At 40.1% G+C, this 21,948-nt stretch overlaps 1 protein-coding gene across 2 annotated transcripts in view; it reads right to left on the bottom strand.

The window, feature by feature from the left end:
• LOC109865251 (integrin alpha-M) overlaps positions 1 to 21,948 on the bottom strand; it is a 56,149-nt gene that overhangs the window by 27,582 nt on the left and 6,619 nt on the right. For both annotated transcript variants that reach the window (XM_031798893.1, XM_031798894.1), the window contains exons 7-16: positions 20,823 to 20,965; positions 20,569 to 20,719; positions 18,667 to 18,817; positions 18,291 to 18,364; positions 17,986 to 18,109; positions 16,143 to 16,276; positions 8,040 to 8,180; positions 7,736 to 7,948; positions 7,418 to 7,551; positions 1,277 to 1,419 (exon numbers count right to left, since the gene is read on the bottom strand). In XM_031798893.1, coding sequence (XP_031654753.1) covers positions 1,277 to 1,419; positions 7,418 to 7,551; positions 7,736 to 7,948; positions 8,040 to 8,180; positions 16,143 to 16,276; positions 17,986 to 18,109; positions 18,291 to 18,364; positions 18,667 to 18,817; positions 20,569 to 20,719; positions 20,823 to 20,965 — 1,408 coding nt within the window. The remainder of the gene's footprint in view (positions 1 to 1,276; positions 1,420 to 7,417; positions 7,552 to 7,735; positions 7,949 to 8,039; positions 8,181 to 16,142; positions 16,277 to 17,985; positions 18,110 to 18,290; positions 18,365 to 18,666; positions 18,818 to 20,568; positions 20,720 to 20,822; positions 20,966 to 21,948) is intronic.

The raw sequence follows: 21,948 nt of genomic DNA, 5'->3' as shown, positions 1-21,948 counted from the left end.
TACAACTTGATTGGAGTCCACCTGTGGTAAATAAAATTGATTGGACATGATTTAGAAAGAAACACACCTGTCAATGTAAGGTCCCACAGTTTACTGTGCATGTCAGAGCGAAAACCAAGCCATGAGGTCGAAGGAATTGTCCGTAGAGCGCCAAGACAGGATTGTGTTGAGGCACAAATCTGGGGGAAGGGTACAAAAAAAATGTAATGCAGCATTGAAGGTCACCAAGAACATAGTGGCCTCCATCATTCTTAAATGGAAGAAGTTTGGAACCACCAAGACTCTTCCTAGAACTGGCCACCCAGCCAAACTGAGCAATTGGGGGAGAAGGGGGGTGACAAAGAAGCTGATGGTCACTCTGACAGAGCTCTGGAGTTCCTCTGTGGAGATGGATAACAATCTTTGCAGCACTCTTCCCATCAGGCCTTTAAGATAGAAGCCACTCCTCAGTAAAAGCCACATGACAGCCCACTTGGAGTTTGCCAAAAGGCACCTAAAGACTTTCAGACCATGAGAAACAAGATTCTCTGGTCTGATGAAACCAAGATTGAACTATTTGGCCTTAATGCCAAATGTCTTGTCTGAAGGAAACCTAGCACCGTCCCTACGGTGAAGCATGGTGGGGGCAGCATCATGCTGTGGGGATGTTTTTCAGTGGCAGGGACTGAGAGACTTAACAGGATTGAGGGAAAGATGAACGGAGCAAAGTACAGAGACATCCTTGATGAAAACCTGCTCCAGAGCGCTCAGGACCTCAGACTGGGACGAAGGTACACAGCCAATACAACGCAGGAGTGGCTTCGGGACAAGTCTCTGAATGTCCTTGAGTGGTCCAGCCAGAGCCTGGACTTGAACCCGATCGAACATCTCTGGAGAACCCTGAAAATAGCTGTGCAGCAACGCTCCCCATCGAACATGACAGAGCTTATGATCTGCAGAGAAGAATGGGAGAAACTCTCCAAATACAGGTGTGCCAAGCTTGTTGTGTCATACCCAAGAAGACTCGAGGCTGTAATCTTTGTCAACAGTTCTTCAACAAAGGACTGAGTAAAGGGTCTGAATACTTATGTAAATCTGATATTTCAGTTTTTAATTTTAATACATTTGCAAGCATTTCTAAACCCCTTTTTTTTCTTTGTCATTATGGGGCATTATGTATAGATTGATGAGGGAAAAAAACACTTTAATCAATTTTAGAATAAGGCTACAACGTTACAAAATTTAGAAAAAGTATTCCGAATGCACTGTAGATAAGAACAATTTTGAGGTCAGAAACCTTTTGTGTCTGTTGTTTGTCTGGTCATGGTGAAACAGACTTTCGCAATGTTTCTCAGAGGTGTACTGCAGTCCACCTGGTTGGTGGGGATTTTGGGTGGGTTGAAGGAAACTCGTGCCATCAATGTTACTATAGGCCTGGACCTGGAAGAAAAAATATATAATGTATCAGTTTGATACTCAAAGTATACGTACATTCCACAATGAAGGGTGAGTTATTGGCCTCTAAAACCTAATTTCCATTGACACCTAAATTAGGGCCAAATTCGAGCTGGCTCAATTTTCAAATTTGAGCTGGTTCAGGGAGTCCCGGGCCTACACAGCACAGATTCACAACTGGTGCTGGCTGGATTAGGTTCAGGCTGGTGACGCCGTTACAATGCAACCACCAGCTAGCTGATCACTCGCTCAATGCTGATACATTTGGCTTTGGATTTGTTGCTGCTAGCTAGCTGAGCTACTGCAATAGTCAGACATGACACTCCACTTAGTTTGATATGTTACATTTTTATGGTATGTGTTAATTTGTGGATTCCCATCATCCATTTCGGATTGGATTTGACAAATTACAATTCACGTGATATGTTACGTACAAAGTGTTACACATTTGCCAAATGTTCAATATGTTAGGAATTTGCAAAATGTATGAAATGTTACCAATTCCAATTTTTTTGTTGATAATGTTAAATAGGTGGCAAATGTTAGCTGGGTTCGGGGTGAAGGTTAGGAGTTAGGTAAAAGGGTTAAGGTTAGGGTTAGCTAACATGCTAAGTAGTTGCAAAGTAGCTACCTTTGGGTTGTTTCACATTTGCGTAATAAGCCCACCCTCCTTGTGTTTTTGCCTTAATTAAGCAACATTCTGTCTTATCTTACATTTGGAATCGTTGCATATCATACTAATTTGAGTGTCCTGGATTTACATTCACTATGAGACCAGGCTGCTGAACAATATCCTTTTGTTAGAACAGTGTCGTTTTTGGTGAGCAGCTAGCTAATGTTAGCTTGAAACGACACTGCAAACAAAAATGAGTCATTAGGACTTTGTGTCGTGGTCCTGTGGAGGTTTTGACTAGTTCCCAGCTTGTTCCGGGGACGTCCCCTTTGATGATTTGAGGACATTGTGTCATGGTTTCGTGTAGGTTTTTGTCTAGTTCCCGGTTTGTTCGGGGGACATCCCAAAGGATGTTTTTAAGACCCTCTTAGAATGTTCTGTCATGGTTCCCTGGAAGTTTTTGTCTAGTACCCAGTTTGTTCAGGGGACGTCCCCAAGGACGTTTACAGGGGCTTCTTAGAACTTTCTGTCATGGTCTAGTTCCCAGCGTGTTCTGGGGACGTCCTTAGAACCATTTTTAGGAGACTCCCAATATATAATTTGTTCCTTTCATCGGGATGTAATGCAATGTTCACAAGGAACGTTTTCTGGGAGACTTTTGTCTAGTTCCTTCTATGTTCCTTGGACATCATTGAGAACCGGGTCAGGATGAATTTAGAACAAATGTTTTTAGGTTAATTGCAACCAACATTGAGCACCATCCCAACACGAGGTGCTCTCTCGGTAAACCATCAATATGTGCTAAGATCACCCGCACAGCTGATCTCAATTGCAACCACTATTGGTCAACATATTACCACTCCCTAAAGCTGTTTATTGTTTGTGTTTTGGGATCCCCATTAGCTTTTCCAGAAGCAGCAGCTACTCTTTTCTGGAGTCCACAAAAAAAATGACATGAAGTAACAAAACACTGATCCACTTATAGACAAGGACAATACAACAACAAAAATATTGTGTGTTAGAGTGTGTGTCCTCACAGTCTCCGCCGTTCCATGAGATGTTTAATCAATCTAAAAGGTAATTTTGCTGTTTTGCTTGAGTAATTGGAGATGGAAGAGAAATCCATGCGATCATGGCTCTGTATAATACTGTGCATTGACGTGAATTCGTTTTGGGCTTGTTGACTGTGAAGAGACCCTTGGTGGCATGTCTTGTGGGGTATGTATGGGCAGGGCTCAACATTCATGACTGCCTGCTGTCCTGGCCACATCTTGGCCACACATTTATTTCTCAACTCCAGTTTTTGCGCAATTGGCAGGGTTTTACAATCTGGTATGACAATAAAATGTGTCTGGCATGACAATAAAAAAAGTAACTGCAGGAAGTGCGTCACGGCCATTCGAGTGCATAAATGGTAGACCTATATTCACTGCAAAAATCGCATCATTTTTTTTTAGGCTGTAGCGCCATTGGGGTAAACAATGCAGATGAGCAACCCCATTCTTCAGCCATGCATCAGGTGATAATGCTTATTGCTAAAATAGCACACCTGCCTGCAAAATGGACCATGTACAGGACCTAAAGATTTTACCTTTGCTGAATGTTTTATTGGGCTCATTTCTGGAAGGGAATAGTATATTTCAAACAGTTTCATATGTTAAAGCTATATGTCATCATTGAGAGGTGGAATGTTTTTACATTGAACAAAAATATAAAAGCAACATGCAAAAATAGCACAATTTTTACTTGAGTTACAGTTCATATAGGGAAATCAGTCATTTGAAATAAATTCATTAGGCCCTAATCTATGGATTTCATATGACTGGGAATAAAGATATGCATCTCTTGGTCACATATACCTTAAGAAACGGTAGGGGTGTGGATCAGAAAAACAGTATCTGGTGCGACAACCATTTGCCTGATGCAGCGTGACACATCTCCTTCGCATAGACTTGATCAGGCTGTTGATTGTGGACTGTGGAATGTTGTACCACTCCTCTTCAATGTGCGAAGTTGCTGGACATTGGCGGGAACTGGAGCACGCTGTCGTACACTTCGATCCAGAACATCCCAAACATGCTCAAGGGTTGACATGTCTGGTGAGTATGCAGGCCATGGAAGAACTGGGATATTTTTGGCTTACACAAACTGTGTACAGATCCTTGCGACATGGGGCACACTCCCTGAAACATGAAGTTATGGTGGGCAGATGAATGGCACGACAATGATCTCGTCAGGATCTCGTCACAGTATCTCTGTGCATTGAAATTGCCATTGATAAAATGCAATTATGTTCATTGTCCGTAACTTATGCCTGCCCATACCGTAACCCCAGCACCACCATGGGGCACTCTGTTCACAACGTTGACATCAGCAAACCACTCACCCACACAACACTGTCTGCCATCTGCCCGATACAGTTGAAACTGGGATTCATCCCTGAAGAGCACACTTCTCCAGCATGCCAGTGGCCATCGAAGGTGAGCATTTGCCCACTGAAGTCAGTTACGACGCCAAACTGCAGTCAGCTCAAGACCCTGGTGAGGACGACGAGCACGCAGATGAGCTTCCTTGAGAAGGTTTCTGACTGCAAATATTCTTCGGTTGTGCGAACCCACAGTTTCATCAGCTGCCCGGGGCTGGCATGGTTACACGGGGTCCGCAGTTGTGAGACCGTTTGGACGTACTGCCAAACTCTCTAAAATGACATTGGAGGTGGCTTATGGTAGAGAAATGAACTATAAATTCTCTGGCAACAGCTCTGGTGGACATACCTGCAGTCAGCATGCCAATTGTACACTCCCTCAACACTTGAGACATCTGTGGCATTGTGTTGTGTGACAAAACTGCACATTTTAGAGTGACCTTTTATTGTCCCCAGCACAAGGTGCACCTGTTGTTAAGGGAATTTTAATCAATGATACCTAATTATGTATACATTTCAATCAGGACTGACTAATCAGAATACTATTATGTTACTGTATATGTACTAATCAGAATACTATTATGTTACTATATATGTATGAATTTTCTTTTTAATCCTAGTACTGAATATAATGTGTGTAAATATAATCAAGAATTAGAACAATGACTGTCTGTTCCTTGGTAGAAATTAATGAACTATATCACCAGAAGGCTTATCTTCAGAAGCAGGTCCTTGGCTCAGTCGTATATTATCTTAATAGGGAGAGACGATGTGAGAACCATGCAGCCTTTGTATTAGAACGGAGATGGCACGGGTTGGTACTGGAACTAATGACGTCATTTTAAGTTTATAACCTGTGGTAAAATGTGTAAGGAGTAGTACTCTCGTGAATAAAATCTGCTGTTTGACTTTAAGACTGGGCTCTGTCCATTACTATAAAATAAGGGTCTTACAAATCCTTATGAATTGACAGAGTGTTTAATTTTAATTGGGTGTTAAAACATAGAACAATTTAATTCCTGTAACACCTGTGTAATGATCATGCTGTTTAATCGTCTTCTTGATATGCCACACCTGTCATGTGGATGGATTATCTTGGCAAAGGAGAAATGCTCACTAACAGGGATGTAAACAAATTTGTGCACAAAATATTGGAGAAATACTTTTTTTATGGGTATGTAACATTTGAGATTTTTTATTTATTTTTATTTATTTTTATTTCAGCTCATGAAACATGTGACCAACATTTCATCGGGGCTGGGGTTAGAGATCCAAGACAAATCTGTCTGGTATCTAATTCTTTGACGCATTTTAAGAAGTCCAGCGCTAACCTGCAGCTGCATGTTAAATTTAGCCTGTTGGTTGCATTTGACCCTCAGCGTATCAATCATCAGGACAGAAACATTTAAAAATAATCAGTTTCATTACACATCACACCTTTTTACTATTGAAGAGCCCGTTATGGCCCTGATTGGTGAACCACTGATTCAGTAAAAGGTCTTTGTCTGTTGATAACATGAGGGAAAACCCACATACACAAACCAGTGCTTTTAACATAGTGTTTTCAACTTACATGATTACATTGTGTATGTTCAAATTTACATTATGTCCTCAAGACAAATATTATATCCTGGGATTTGAATTCACAACCTCTTAGTTCACAGCATTCCAATCATCCTGCTAAGCCACCATGTCTGTGTCAATGACTCAATTCACCTGTATCACTACACTTGACTTCAATGCAAAAAATTCACTCAAGAAAAACTATTGTATTTAATCATAGTGATTCACGAGTAACATTAAAATAGAGTAATATGCCCCCATCAACATTAGACAACTATACAGAAAACCCTCAGTGCTGAATTAAGTCAATCAAATCAATGATGAGAGAATAGTCAGTTTAACTGATATGGTGAAATTGTGGCGCTGCAGAAAGATCAGTGTAATCCAAATCAGAGGTTGTGAGTTTTAATCCCAGATGGGGTCATATTGAAAAGTCAGTACTATGAAAGTGATTGTGTCAAATGTTACCATGATAAAAGTTTTTTTTAAACTTTAGCTGAACAGGGTCCCACTTATCGTAAAATTCCCATCACATTTTATTACTTTACTTATAATGTTTTGGGACACCTGGGACCATAACGCAACATCCTGATGACTGGTAAACAAATGTCCTGAAAACGTCTTGAAAGCGCCCTGACATGGTTCTCCACACCGTCCTGGAAACTGACAGGGAACTAGACAAAGGTCCCTGAGAGACTGTTCCCAGAGGACCATCATGCAGAATCCTAATGACTAGTAAAATGAAGGATCCTTAGGATGTCCTCCGTTTGCTGGGGAGCTAGTTAGCCAATGTTGCTATCATGGATTTTAGCTAGCCAGGTCATATTGATACATTGAAAGCAAGCTAGATACATCTTATTTAAATATATATATATATATATATATATATATATATATATATATATATATATATATATATATATATATATATATATATATATTAGCTAGCTAGTAGCCTATGACATGGTAAGCAAGGTAAGAATTTAGCCAGCTAGCTTGCCTATTCATTGAGTTTACAAATGACAATGGTAACCATTTAACTAACTAACTAACAAGCTAAACACTTGGCAAGCTGGTACTAGCACTAGCACTATGGGGTAATGGAAAGTAAATTAAAATCGTTTATCAACATTTTGTTAGCTAGTTATCTAGTTATGATCATGTAGCTATCAGCAAGGGCATTCTACAGATTCTAGTTAGCTAGCAACATTAGTCCATTAGTGTTAGCTAAATTGGCAAATTCATAAGCAACAACATGACATAATTTCTCAATTCTAGAGGCAATGGATAAACAATTCGAGCTGTGCCCATCAAGGCCTGCCTAACTTGGCTTGAATTTAATTGCCAATGGAAACAAAGCTCAAAATATGATTTGGAGATACCTGAGTAAGAGAACAGCCCCCTTTGATCCCACGGCCAAGTCTGGGAGAGAATCCAAACTCATGTCCAGGGAAGTCTGACTGATGGACAGTCCAAAATACTTTAATCCAGACTGTACATCTGAGGCTGAAATTTTCTATTAAGAGATGGAAAGAAAGAGAAAAAGACACAGTAGATATAATCACATTTTCTATTACACCTTCAATTATCTCTGCCGTGTTTCTCTAGTGGATTTACACTTTAGTTTAAAGAATGGAGACAATGTCTGTCTGTCTCTCTTTATGCTCATATCCTCCACCCTCTATCTTTCTCCCACATACCTGAGATTTGATTTTGCTGATTCCACTACTCGTCCCATGGAATATGTAGACACTTCCTTGACCATCGTTCTCTAGAGGTGCTCCGACTGCTAAATCATTAAATCCATCCATATTCAGGTCAGGCAGTGGGGCAAGAGAAGTTCCAAACCTGCCAATCTGTCCTGCATCTCCCATCAGTGTCATCTCAGCATTTAATTGACAGGCCACCCCAGACTGGGAGAAAAACAGGCAATCAGTAAAATTGATCAGGCTGAAACAGATTTGGTCAATTATGAGGTGAATCAAAAAAACATCTACCAATTACCCTGTCATTGATGGTACAGACATATACCCTGCCCTCTCTGTCACTGTCTGTGAACATCGGAGCTGATATGAGGACTAGGTCGCTATATGAGTCTTTATTCACATCCATTGCACAGACCTCTGCACCAAAATAAGCACCAATCTGAAAGAATGAGAGAACCACAATTATGATTATTTCCCCGCCACATAACAAATAACCTTTCTGACAGATCACACTAACACTTTTTTTTATTCTCACTATTAAACATTATTTTAATTTCCCACATTATTGGTGCATTTCTACTGTCAGACTTTGTAGCAGTGTTTGGTCAAAAAGTCAAAACATCCTGGGCCATGAACCTACCCAGACTTGGGGCCAGGCTGGGAGATAGTGGAAGATACATAAATAACTTATCTTGGATAGGGGGCACTATTTTCACATCCGGATGAAAAGCATGCCCAAAGTAAACTGCCTGCTACTCAGGCCGGGAAGCTCGGATATGTGTATTATTAGTAAATTAGTTTTTTATACAATCTGAAGTTTCTAAAACAGTTTGAATAATGTCTGTGAGTATAACATAACTGATTTGGCAGGCCAAACCCCGAGCACAATCCATTCAGGGAAAACATTTTTTGAGGTCAATCTGTTTTCCATTAGTTTTCTATGGGAAGCCCTTTTTAATATGAATCTGGTTGCGATTTGAAACCGGTGTATTTCTGAATCAAAGTGCCAAATAAATTGACATTTTTGGGACATAAAGAGGGCCATTATCGAACAAAAGGACCATTTGTGATGTTTCTGGCACATTTTGGAGTGCCAAAAGAAGAAGATCTTCCAAGGTCAGGCATATATTATATCGCTATTTCTGACTTTTGTCACACACCTGCCTGGTTGAAATCTGATTATCATCATGTGTTTGTATGCGGGGTGCTGTCCTCAGATAATTGCATGGTTTGCTTTCGCCGTAAAGCCTTTTTGAAATCGGACACCTTGGCTGGATTAACAAGAAGTTAAGCTTATTTTGATGTATTACACTTGTGATTTCATGAAAGTTAAATATTTATAGTAATTTAATTTGGCGCTATGCAATTTTAATGGATGTTGGCCAAGTGGGACGCTACCGTCCCACGTATCCATAAGAAGTTTTAACAAAACAATGGTCAACAATTTTACTGAGTTACAGTTCATATTATTAAATTGAAATACATTTTTTAGGCCCTAATCTATGGATTTCACATGACTGGGACCTAGGCCCAACCACTAGAGAGCCAGGCCCAGCCAATCAGAATGAGTTTTTCCCACAAAGGCATTATTACAGACATAAATACTCCTTAGCACCCCCACCCTCCCCCTCAGACAATTCCGCAGGTGAAGAAGCAGGATGTGGAGGTCCTGGTCTGCGTTTTGAACGTACTGCCAAATTATCTAAAATGACATTGGAGGCGGCTTATGGTAGAGAAATTAACATTATTTTCCTTGCCAACAGCTCTGGTGGAAATTCCTGCAGTCAACATGCCAATTTCACGCTCCCTCAAAACTTGAGACATCTGTGGCATTGTATTGTAGAGTGGCCTTTTATTGTCCCCAGCACAAGGTTCACCTGTGTAATGGTATTGCTGTTTAATCAGCTTCATGATATGCCACAACTGTCAGGTGGATGGGTTATCTTGGCAAAGGAGAAATGCTCACTAACAGGGATGTTACAAATTTGTCCACAGAATTTGAGAGAAATAAGCTTTTTGTGGATAAGGAACATTTCTGGGATCTTTCATTTCAGCTCATGAAACATGTGACCAACACTTTGCATGTTGAGTTTATATTTTTGTTCGGTACAATAACAATAATTTGGGGCTGCTTATATTTGTCCTGTTACACACAAGTGTGGAATGCAAATGTATTTAAGACCTTCCATGGTTAACACCTCACAAAGCAACCATTTTGATTATGCAAAGTTTGTTGACACTTCTCATTTCAAGTTGTGCAGGGATACTGGAATGATGGAGGCAGATATGTATAAGGGTAAGGGGACTAGGCAACAGGATGCAAGATAAACAGAGTAGCAGCAGCAGCTTGTATGTGAGGAGTCTGAATAAATATATATGCATATTATGTGTGCATGAGCAAAAGATGGAGTGAGTGTTTGTGTGTGTGTGTGTGTTGGGCCCTGTGAGTGTGCATAGAGTGCAAAGATTGAAATAAAAGGTCGATAAAGGTATAAGGTTAACTCAGATAGTCAGTGTAACTATTTTGTTAGCTATTTATTAGTCATATTTTTTGGGGACAAGCTGTTGAAGAACCTGTTGGTGTCAGACTTGATGCACTGGTACCTCTTGCCGTGCTGCAGCAGATTAAATAAACTTGTTCAACCTCCCGTGGGGGAAGAGGCACTGTAGTCAGTGTGTGTGTGTGTGTGTGTGTGTGTGTGTGTGTACCATATTAAATCTTTAATGATTTGGACACCGATGAAATTGAAGCTTTCTAACTGCTCCACTGCCACCCCGTTGATGTGGATGGGGGAGTGCTCGTGGTGGAGGTGACGTTGCCTACCCTCACCACCAGGGGTCAGCCCATTAGGGAGTCCAGAATCCAGTTGCAGAGGGAGGTGTTCAGACCCAGAGCCTAAGCTTGGTGACGAGCATAGAGGGGCCAATGGTGTTGAATGCTGAGCTGTAGTCAATGAACAGGATTCTCACATAGGTATTCCTCTTCTCTAGGTGGGTGAGGGTAGAGAGGAGAGCAATTGAGTTTGCGTCATTTATGGATCTATTGGGGCGGTACGCAAAATGGAGTAGGTCTAGGGTGGCTGGGACGGTGGAGTTAATGTGTGCCATAACCAGCCTCTCAAAACACTTCATGATTACAGAAATGAGTGCTATAGGGCGGTAGTCAATGTGGCATTAGATTTCTTAGGAACAGGAATGATTGTGGTCATCTTAAAACATGTGGAGATTACAGACTGGGACAAGGAGAGGTTGAAAATGACCGTGAATATGCCTGCCAGCTGTTTTGCGCATGCTCTGAGAACGCACCCTGGAATATCGTCGAGGCTCCCAGCCTTGCAAGTGTTGACCTGATTAAAGACCCTTCTCACATCGGCCTCAGAGAGCGAGATCACCCAATCCTCTGGGTCGGTGACGGCCCTCACAGCCGACTTGATGTTGTTGTCAAAGTATGCATAAAGCGCATTGAGTTCGTCTGGTAGAGAGGCATCATTGGGCAGATCACGGATGAATCTTCCTTTGTAATCCGCACTGGACTGTAGCCCCTGCCGGAGTCTCATAGTCCTATAGCATATCCTCAGACTCTGGTGACCATTTCTCAATGGAGTGAATCGCAGGTACTTCCTGTTTCAGCTTCTGTTTGTCATGATCTGATTTGTTTAATGGCGGAAGAGGGTTGTATGCTTGCTTGTGGGTAGAATAGCAGTGGTCTGGGACTTTATCGCCTCTAGTGGCATTGGAGACATGTTGATGGATGTTGGGCATCACGTAGCTTAGTGACGCCAAAATAAAATCGCTGACAACCAGAAAGTCCGCCTCTGGGTGTAGGTTTTCCTGCTTGTTTATAGCCATGTAGAGTTCGTTAAGCGCCAGTTTGTTAATTTATTGTCCTGAGGTGGAGTGCATACAGCAGTTGTGATAACACCTGAAAACTCCCTCAGGAGGTAGAAGGGTTGGCATTTGACCGCCAGGTATTCCAAGATGGGTGGACAGTGGGTCAACACTTCCATCACGCTGGAATTATCACACCAGTTGGCAAACCCCTCTCCACCTCGATTTCCCCGACTCTACTGTCCTGTCCGCCCGGTGAATGGAGAATCTATCTTGTCCGATAGCCATGTTTCTGAAAAGCAAAGAATATTGCAGTCCTGAGAGTCCAATTGGTAGAAAATCCATCTTATCATCAAGTGACTGTAAATTTGCCAGTAGGATGGAGGGAAGAGGTCTCCGGTTTTCCCTTCACCTTAATCTCACCAGGAATCCCCCTCTCTTGCCAAAGTTTCCTCTTGGGTAGCCCAAAGATTGGGTTGGAATTACAGAGAGAGCCCAGGGTAGATGAGTCGAAGTTGAAGCCAGAATTGTGGTAAGTAACTGCCGATCTGATGTTCAAGAGTTCTTGTCGGTTGTAAGAAATAACAACAAAAATAAAACGTCTAAATAATCACAAAATAGCTAAGTTGGGTCGGAGCGTGCAAAACAGCGGCCATCCAGTACAGCACCATCTTAGTTGTTAGTGTCAGGCCTGGTGATGGAAACACAAATAACACTAGCACTTCCACCCCAAAAATTTCTGCTAAGACCAGTGCTATAGTGAAAAGCACCATATAGAGTATGAACAAGTCAAATAATAAGTTGCAGGGACTCACTCTGTGTGCAATAATAGTGTTTAACATGATTTTTGAATGACTCATCTCTGACCCCACACATACAATTTTCTGTAAGGTCCCTCAGTCGAGCATTGAATTTCAAACACAGATTCAACCAAAAAGACCAGGGAGATTTTCTAATGCCTCGCAAAGAAGGGCACCTATTGGTAGATGGGTAAAAAATAAAAAAGCAGACATTGAATATCCCTTTGAGCATGGTGAAGTTAATAATTACACTTTGGATGGTGTATTAATACATCAAGTCACTACAAAGACACAGGTGTCCTTCCTAACTCAGTTGCCGGAGATGAAGGAAAATGCTCAGGAATTTCACAATCAGGCCTATGGTGAATTTAAAACAGTTACTGAATTGAATGGCTGTGATAGTTTTCTCCTAAGGCTGGATCAACAACATTGTAGTTACTACACAATACTGATCTAATTGAAAGAGTGAAAAGGAAGCCTGTACCGAATTAAAAAAATATTCCAAATAACCTGCCCAGGGACTGCGGTTGAAAATTTGCCGGTTGGCTAAAACCACTTTTACTGAAATGTTGATTAATGTGCACTGTCCCTGTAAAAATAAAAAAATAAACTCTAACTCAAAACATGCATGTTTACAATACGGCACAAAAGTAATACTGCAAAGCAATTCTCTTTTTGTCCTGAATACAAAATGTTGTTTGGAGCAAAACCAATACAACACTTTAATGAGTATCACTGTCCATATGTTCAAGCATAGTGGCTGCATCATGTTATGGACATGCTTGTAATCATTAAGGACTGAGGAGTTTTTCAGGATAAAAAATAAAATGGAATTGGGTTAAACACAGAATCCTAGAGAAAAACCTGCTTCAGTCTGCTATCCACCAGACACTGGGAGATGAATTCACCTTTCAGCGGACAATAACCTAAAACACAAGGCCAAATATACACTAGAGTTTCTTACCAAGAAGACAGTGAATCTTACTGAGTGGCCGAGTTACAATTTTGACTTAATTCTACTTTAAACTCAATGGCAAGACCTGAAAAAAATGGTTGTCTATCAATGATCAACAACCAAAAACAGAGCTTGAAGAATTTTGAAAAGAATATTGAGCAAATGTTGAACAATCCAGGTGTCGAAAGCTCTTAGAGAGACTTACCCAGAAGTACTGACAGCTGTAATCGCAGCCAAAGCTGCTTCTACAACGTATTGACTCAGGGGTGTGAATACTATACATTTGAATATTTGTATTTCATTTTCAATACATTTGCTCAAATTTCTCAATTTGTTTTTACTTTGTCATTATGCGGTAGATCGGTGTGTAGATCGGTGAGAAGAGAAATCTATTTAAATCCATTTTGAATTCAGTCTGAAACTCTCAAAATGTGGATTAAATCAAGGGGTATGATTAATTTCTGAAGGCACTGTAGTAGCCTATAGCCTAATTTTGCATTTCAAACAGGCTTAAATTACTTAAATAGCAAGAAATTGTCTGAAACACAATGCCCTGTTGATGTTAGTAGCCTAAAATGAAGACGGTTGAAATCATTAAATGCCTACTCAAATTTGCCTACTTTCAGCACCATGAGTTGTCCATTTCCGATTGATTGTGCCACGCCTGCGGTTTCAAGTTTCAGCACCACAATGTAAGTTACTCGAATCTGGCTTATTGTGAGGTCAATAACTCTGATAAATGCATAATCGGCAAGAAACATCATGTTTAAAAAAAATCTATTATAGTAGTAGCAAGCTATTAAAGTTGACCTCCGGTCATTATCCTCATCTTCTCGCTCTCCTTCTCAAAATGAACAGAACATAGGCTATATAGGCTAGTCTGCCCGCAAGATATTGCATTTTTTGGGACTAGGCCAAATAAAAATATATTTTCAGAAGAAGCATTTGACTCGCCTCCTGAACTGCCACGGTAGACCTACACAGCAGAGAATTGATCAGGCAGCACACAAAAAAGGTTTTGATCAGCAAAAGCAGAGCAGAGAATTGCAGTGTGTAATGGAGCTTAGTTTTATTCATCTTAGAAATATAACTTTGTGTGCTTCTCTGAGCATGCACTTCATAGCCTATAGTCTAAGGCTATGGATCATTTGATTGAGACCACATTAAATAGCCAATAGGTGCACTAGATATTGCACGGCAGGTGGAGAATCAGAGATGAGTGGCATCGTCACACATTGATATCTAGCAACTAATTCTAAAACACTGAGAAAATGGACATTTCATTAATTACAAATTACATGACCATCCCCTGGACTAGATTTTAAAATTACTAAACCTTCCCCTTGACTGTAATTGAACAAGCATGACCCTCCCCCATTTTTCTCCAAGTACCAATTCTGTACATTTTGATCCATCCCTAAGCATGGAGGAAATGGGTCTACAACAGACCCATGTTTGTAAAGTCTGTTTAATAATACATTCCTTTAGATATTTAGTCTCAACTCCCTGTCCAACCGTCTTGGCCACCAGCACAGTAAGTTGAAATTAAATTGAATTTAACTTTTGGCTTCCCGCAGACTGTTTATGTGCAACCCAATACAATAGGGATCAACACTAGTGTATGTAAATACACCTGCGTTGCTAAAAGCAGCTATAATTGTTGCAATGATTAGGCTGAGTTCGGAAAGTATGCATCTTATTCATATTTTTCACAAACTTTATACAGTACATTTGAAAAGTATTCAGACCCATTGACTTTTTCCACATTATGTTATGTTACAGCATTATTCTAAAATGGATTCAATTGTTTTTTCCCCTCATATCTACACACAATACCTCATAATGACTAAGAAAAAAACTGATTTTCAGAAATACTTGCAAAATTAACATTTAAAAATATAAGTATTCAGTACTTTGTTGAAGCAACTTTGGCAGCGATTACAGCTTTGAGTCTTCTTGGGTATGACGCTACAAGCTTGGCATTCAGGTCCTGAGCACTTTGGAGCAGGTTTTCATCAAGGATCTCTATAATTTGCTTCGTTCATCTTTCCCTCGATTCAAATCCCTGAGCTGAAAAACATATCTACAGCATGATGCTGCCACCACCATACTTCACCGTAGGGATGGTTTCAGGTCATTCTTGGTTTCATCACATCTTTGTTTTGATTGGGATTTTGATGAATGCGCAAAATTGTCATCAGGTAGCCTGATTTCAGATGTGTCATGTAAACATGACTGCATATCCAGTGCCGGCCGTGTTCCTATTGGTCAGTCACCAGGATTGGCTCATATCAACAGCCACACTAAAGGCAAAAGAAATATGACACTGCCAGAACTTTTGGAGCCTATGACCGCACGTAGAGGTACTTAATCAGCAGACCTATACGCTGTCTCACTGAACTGTCTCCTGATATGGTTTAAGTATTGTTGTGGACTTCAAACCTATCTTTGTCATTTTTCTATAAAACGGTGTGATTTTGAGAGTGAAAACCTGATAAAACTATAGGAAAACATAGCACAAGGCACCTTTCATTCATCGGATGGGCCATTTGGGCAACTCTTTTGCCAAATTGGGGAACACCCACTTAGCTTTCACATGATCAAATCTCAAACAAACTAAAATGTTATTCATTCATTCGACAAAAAATATCAGGTTGAATCCACCACCTATAATAATCATGGAGCAACACTGTCATCATTTTATTTTACAATTTGCTACTGGTTCAGGATTTACCTGTAGGTCTGCTGCTACCCACATAATGCAAGTTATGATATTCAACATTATTTTCAGTCAACAATGTTTAAGTTGTCTACAAACCTGTCCAGAAAATTCTATCGGCTTGTCTGTGTTTCTGGACGGAAGAACCACCACTCGTCCAGTGTGTTTAAATCTTGGAGCACCTAAAATGGTAAACTGGCGAGTGTGTGTCGTAGCAACTGCCATGGAGTACCCTGAGGTGGGAAATTCACAGGGTCAGAGCCAATAATACAGTGCCTTGCGAAAGTATTCGGCCCCCCTTGAACTTTGCGACCTTTTGCCACATTTCAGGCTTCAAACATAAAGATATAAAACTGTATTTTTTTGTGAAGAATCAACAACAAGTGGGACACAATCATGAAGTGGAACGACATTTATTGTATATTTCAAACTTTTTTAACAAATCAAAAACTGAAAAATTGGGCGTGCAACATTATTCAGCCCCTTTACTTTCAGTGCAGCAAACTCTCTCCAGAAGTTCAGTGAGGATCTCTGAATGATCCAATGTTGACCTAAATGACTAATGATGATAAATACAATCCACCTGTGTGTAATCAAGTCTCCGTATAAATGCACCTGCACTGTGATAGTCTCAGAGGTCCGTTAAAAGCGCAGAGAGCATCATGAAGAACAAGGAACACACCAGGCAGGTCCGAGATACTGTTGTGAAGAAGTTTAAAGCCGGATTTGGATACAAAAAGATTTCCCAAGCTTTAAACATCCCAAGGAGCACTGTGCAAGCGATAATATTGAAATGGAAGGAGACCACTGCAAATCTACCAAGACCTGGCCGCCCCTCTAAACTTTCAGCTCATACAAGGAGAAGACTGATCAGAGATGCAGCCAAGAGGCCCATGATCACTCTGGATGAACTGCAGAGATCTACAGCTGAGGTGGGAGACTCTGTCCATAGGACAACAATCAGTCGTATATTGCACAAATCTGGCCTTTATGGAAGAGTGGCAAGAAGAAAGCCATTTCTTAAAGATATCCATAAAAAGTGTTGTTTAGAGTTTGCCACAAGCCACCTGGGAGACACACCAAACATGTGGAAGAAGGTGCTCTGGTCAGATGAAACCAAAATTGAACTTTTTGGCAACAATGCAAAACGTTATGTTTGGCGTAAAAGCAACACAGCTCATCACCCTGAACACACCATCCCCACTGTCAAACATGGTGGTGGCAGCGTCATGGTTTGGGCCTGCTTTTCTTCAGCAGGGACAGGGAAGATGGTTAAAATTAATGGGAAGATGGATGGAGCCAAATACAGGACCATTCTGGAAGAAAACCTGATGGAGTCTGCAAAAGACCTGAGACTGGGACGGAGATTTGTCTTCCAACAAGACAATGATCCAAAACATAAAGCAAAATCTACAATGGAATGGTTCAAAAATAAACATAGCCAGGTGTTAGAATGGCCAAGTCAAAGTCCAGACCTGAATCCAATCAAGAATCTGTGGAAAGAACTGAAAACTGCTGTTCACAAATGCTCTCCATCCAACCTCACTGAGCTCGAGCTGTTTTGCAAGGAGGAATGGGGAAAAATTTCAGTCTCTCGATGTGCAAAACTGATAGAGACATACCCCAAGCGACTTACAGCTGTAATCGCAGCAAAAGGTGGCGCTACAAAGTATTAACTTAAGGGGGCTGAATAATTTTGCACGCCCAATTTTTCAGTTTTTAATTTGTTAAAAATGTTTGAAATATCCAAAACATGTCGTTCCACTTCATGGATTGTGTCCCACTTGTTGTTGATTCTTCACAAAAAAAATATAGTTTTATATCTTTATGTTTGAAGCCTGAAATGTGGCAAAAGGTCGCAAAGTTCAAGGGGGCCGAATACTTTCGCAAGGCACTGTAACAGTGTACGTTTGGGTGTTTTTATTTCAGTAGATTTTCTCACCCATATAGCTATCTGGTTCCATGTTTTTACTCTGTTGTGGTGTAGGGTATAAAGTGCTCCCTGTGTATTCCTGGTAAGCCCCCCTCCATTGGAAGGCTCCAACAGCTCCCATCTGGAATCCTCTCTGGCAAGGATGGGCAAATGTACTAATTGAAGACTATACATTTTATTTGACTTATATTACATGCAATTATATTTTAATTAGTGTCCAGAAAACAGGACTAGTGCTTGGCATGAAAGCCAAGCCAGCCAATGAGGAAGCATGCAGGACTTGAGCCATTTATGGACAAGGGAGTATTTCCTACCCTAGGAATGTATGCTGCACTGAATCCCTCCTGGGCCATTTCCATCTTAATAGATTCCCCAGTAGTCTGAGATCCTGCAATACAAAAAAAAGACAGTCTGAGATATCACATTCACGTAAGTGGTTTAACAGTGTGAGATGGTCAGATTCCTATCAACATTCACATGAGTTAGTATTATACAGTATGTCCTGTAGGTTACATGTTATTGTTAACAATCAACTAAGGTAGAGGTAGACTCATACAAGCTTTAGCAGGACAGATATTCAAGATGGGTAAACACCTCATTCACATTTCATTAAAAGTTAGATTGCAATGGTGTGGTGGACTGATGAGGACTGTAGTGGCTTGACAGACACATCAAGAAAAGCAACCATACCTTCAATAGGAAAAATGCTGTTCTGTAATGTATCCTTGATTTGGTCAAGTGCTTGGAAGCTGCCCACTTGAAACATGTGGTTTCTTGGTGGAGAGGAGGCAATTGTTTCTAACTCATTTCTTGCTGAGGTCGAAGAAAAGGCTCTGCCCACCTGAGGAAATCCAGAAATAGACACTGGTACTTAAAGTCGCTGTTCATTCAAAAATCATAATTTCTGAGTAGTGGCATTATACAGTTGAAGTCGGAAGTTTACATACACCTTAGCCAAATACATTTAAACTCAGTTTTTTTTTACAATTCCTGACATTTAATCCTAGTAAAAATTCCCTGTCTTAGGTCAGTTAGGATCACCACTTTATTTTAATAATGTGAAATGTCAGAATAATAGTAGAGAGAATGATTTATTTCAGCTTTTATTTCTTTCATCACATTCCCAGTGGGTCAGAAGTTTACATACCCTCAATTAGTATTTGGTAGCATTGCCTTTAAATTCCTGAACATGGGTCAAACGTTTCAGGTAGCCTTCCACAACCTTCCCACAATAAGTTGGGTGAATTTTGGACCATTCCTCCTGACAGAGCTGGTGTAACTGAGTCAGGTTTCTAGGCCTCCTTGCTCGCACACGCTTTTTCTTGTCTTGAGATGTTGATTCAATATATTCACATAATTTTCCTTACCTCATGAAGCCATCTATTTTGTGAAGTGCACTAGTCCCACCTGCAGCGAAGCACCCTCACAACATGATGCTGCCACCCCCGTGCTTCACGGTTGGGATGCTGTTCTTCAGCTTGCAAGCCTCCCCCTTTTTCCTCCAAACATAACGATGGTCATTATGACCAAACAGTTCTATTTTTGTTTCATCAGACCAGAGGGCATTTCTTCATAAAGTACGATCTTTGTCCCCATGTGCAGTTGCAAACCGTAGTCTGCCTTTATGGCGGTTTGGAAGCAGGGGCTTCTTCCTTGCTGAGCGGCCTTTCAGGTTATGTCGATATAGGACTTGTTTTACTGTGGATATAGATACTTTTGTACCTGTTTCCTCCAGCATCTTCACAAGGTCTTTTGCTGTTTTTCTGGGATCGATTTGCACTTATCGCACCAAAGTACGTTCATCTCTAGGAGACAGAACGCGTCTCATTCCTGAGTGGTATGACGGCTGCGTGGTTCCATGGTGTATATACTTGCGTACTATTGTTTGTACAGATGAACGTGGTACCTTTAGACGTTTGGAAATTGCTCCCAAGGATGAACCAGACTTGTGGAGGTCTTTGCTGATTTCTTTTGATTTTCTCATGATGTCAAACAAAGAGGCAATTAGTTTGAAGGTAGGCCTTGAAATACATCCACAGGTTCACCTCCAATTAACTCAAATGATGTCAATTCGCATATCAGAAGCTTCTCAAGCCATGACATCATTTTCTGGAGTTTTCCAAATTGTTTAAATGCACAGTCAACTTATTGTTTGTAAACTTCTGACCCACTGGAATTGTGACACAGTGAGTTATAAGTGAAATAATCTGTCTAAACAATTGTTGGAAAAATTACTTGTGTCATGCACGAAGTAGATGTCCTAACCGACATGCCAAAACTATAGTTTGTTAACAAGAAATTTGTGGAGTGGTTGAAAAACTAGTTTTAATATTTCCAACCTAAGTGTATGTAAACTTCCAACTTCAACTGTATATGAATGAACAAAAAATACAAATAGTGATTTTAATAAGTCTATTTAAATGTAATAAAATGTGACGTCACAGGACAACTATGTAACATGTAAAACTTTTATCGAGACCTGTGACAAAATCTCGAATACAAGAGGCATTGAATATAATAACACGTAATGAAAAAGATGATATTATTTTGCATAGTATGGTGTACAAAGAAACATTGAGGCAAACAACTTACCCCAATGGCAAAACGAATAATGTTTTTGGCTTCAGCCTCAGAGGCTGCATTTTTCAGCATCTCGCTGTCATTTGATTGTCCATCTGTAATGACTATCATGATCCTCTTTGCCTTTGGTCTGGATCCTCTACTCGGTGAAAAGACCTCTTGGCTTTTTGATCGGAAAAGGTTGTAGATTCACTTTAACATGTTGTATGGTAATATTCTATGAGGAAATATACTGTAATATGTCTACATAAATATTATACACTTACACAACTTTTCTCATGGATGCTGCCGTGTAAGTCCCTCCACCTTGTTGAGCAATACTATTCACTTGATAATCCCGAATCATGACATTAAACGTATTTAAGTCAAAATGTATAGTGCAATAGCCTGAATACTGGGCAACTGCAAACTGTAAAAAGGAAGAGAACAGTCGTGTATAAAATTATTGACACAATTGATAAGGATGAACAAATACTGTAGAAAATAAATACAAATACAGAGCTATAGTGTACGCTCAGAATTTAAAAAAAATATGTATATTTTATACTAATACAATTGCTATAAAAAAAAATGTTAAACAAGTAATCTTTCTTTTCTCAAAAAGATTGAGGTCAAAATTATTGGCACCCCTGTTTTCAATACTCCAGCACCCTCCCTCCCCTTGTGAGGATAACAGCACTGAGCATTTTCTAAAATATTTTACGAGATTTCAGAACACATTGGGAGGGATCTTAAATCATTCCTTCATACAGAATAATTCCAGATCCTTGAAATCCTTTGTCTACACCTATGGACTGCCCTCTTCAATTCAAACCACAGGTTTTCAATGGGGTTCAAGTCTGGAGACTGAGATGGCCATTGTAAAATTTAGATTTCATGGTCAATTAACAATTTCTTTGTGAATTTTGATGTGTGCTTGGGGTTATAGTCTTGCTGGAAGAGCCACTTATGGCCAAGTTACAGCCTCCTGGCAGAGGCCACCGGGTTTTTGAATAAAATATCCTGGTACTGGGTAAAGTAAATTGTATTAGTATAAAATAATATAACTTACCTTTTTGTTTTGGCATACAAAATAGCTCACCATTTGTATTATTTATTTTATAGTCTTTTTTTCTGATCTTTATCAAGGGTGCCATTCATTTCGGTAGTGACTGTATCTATCAGTATAACGGAGACACTCAAAATACCAACAAGAAGCTTAGTCATATGAATACCTCAGTGACATTTTTATTGTTGATCTCGTCATAACAAATACAATTGCCAGTCTACATAAACTAATAACTACATGTTGCATATTTGACAAAATATTGTTATGTTGAGCAATGTCAGGGTTGTGGGCAATTATAAATGAAGTCACTCAATTCAGAGTGATTTGGATAAAACAAAAGGATG

Source organism: Oncorhynchus kisutch, linkage group LG20, assembly GCF_002021735.2.
Source record: "Oncorhynchus kisutch isolate 150728-3 linkage group LG20, Okis_V2, whole genome shotgun sequence".
Taxonomy (NCBI): domain Eukaryota; kingdom Metazoa; phylum Chordata; class Actinopteri; order Salmoniformes; family Salmonidae; genus Oncorhynchus; species Oncorhynchus kisutch.
This window is presented reverse-complemented; position numbering and strand designations above follow the sequence as displayed.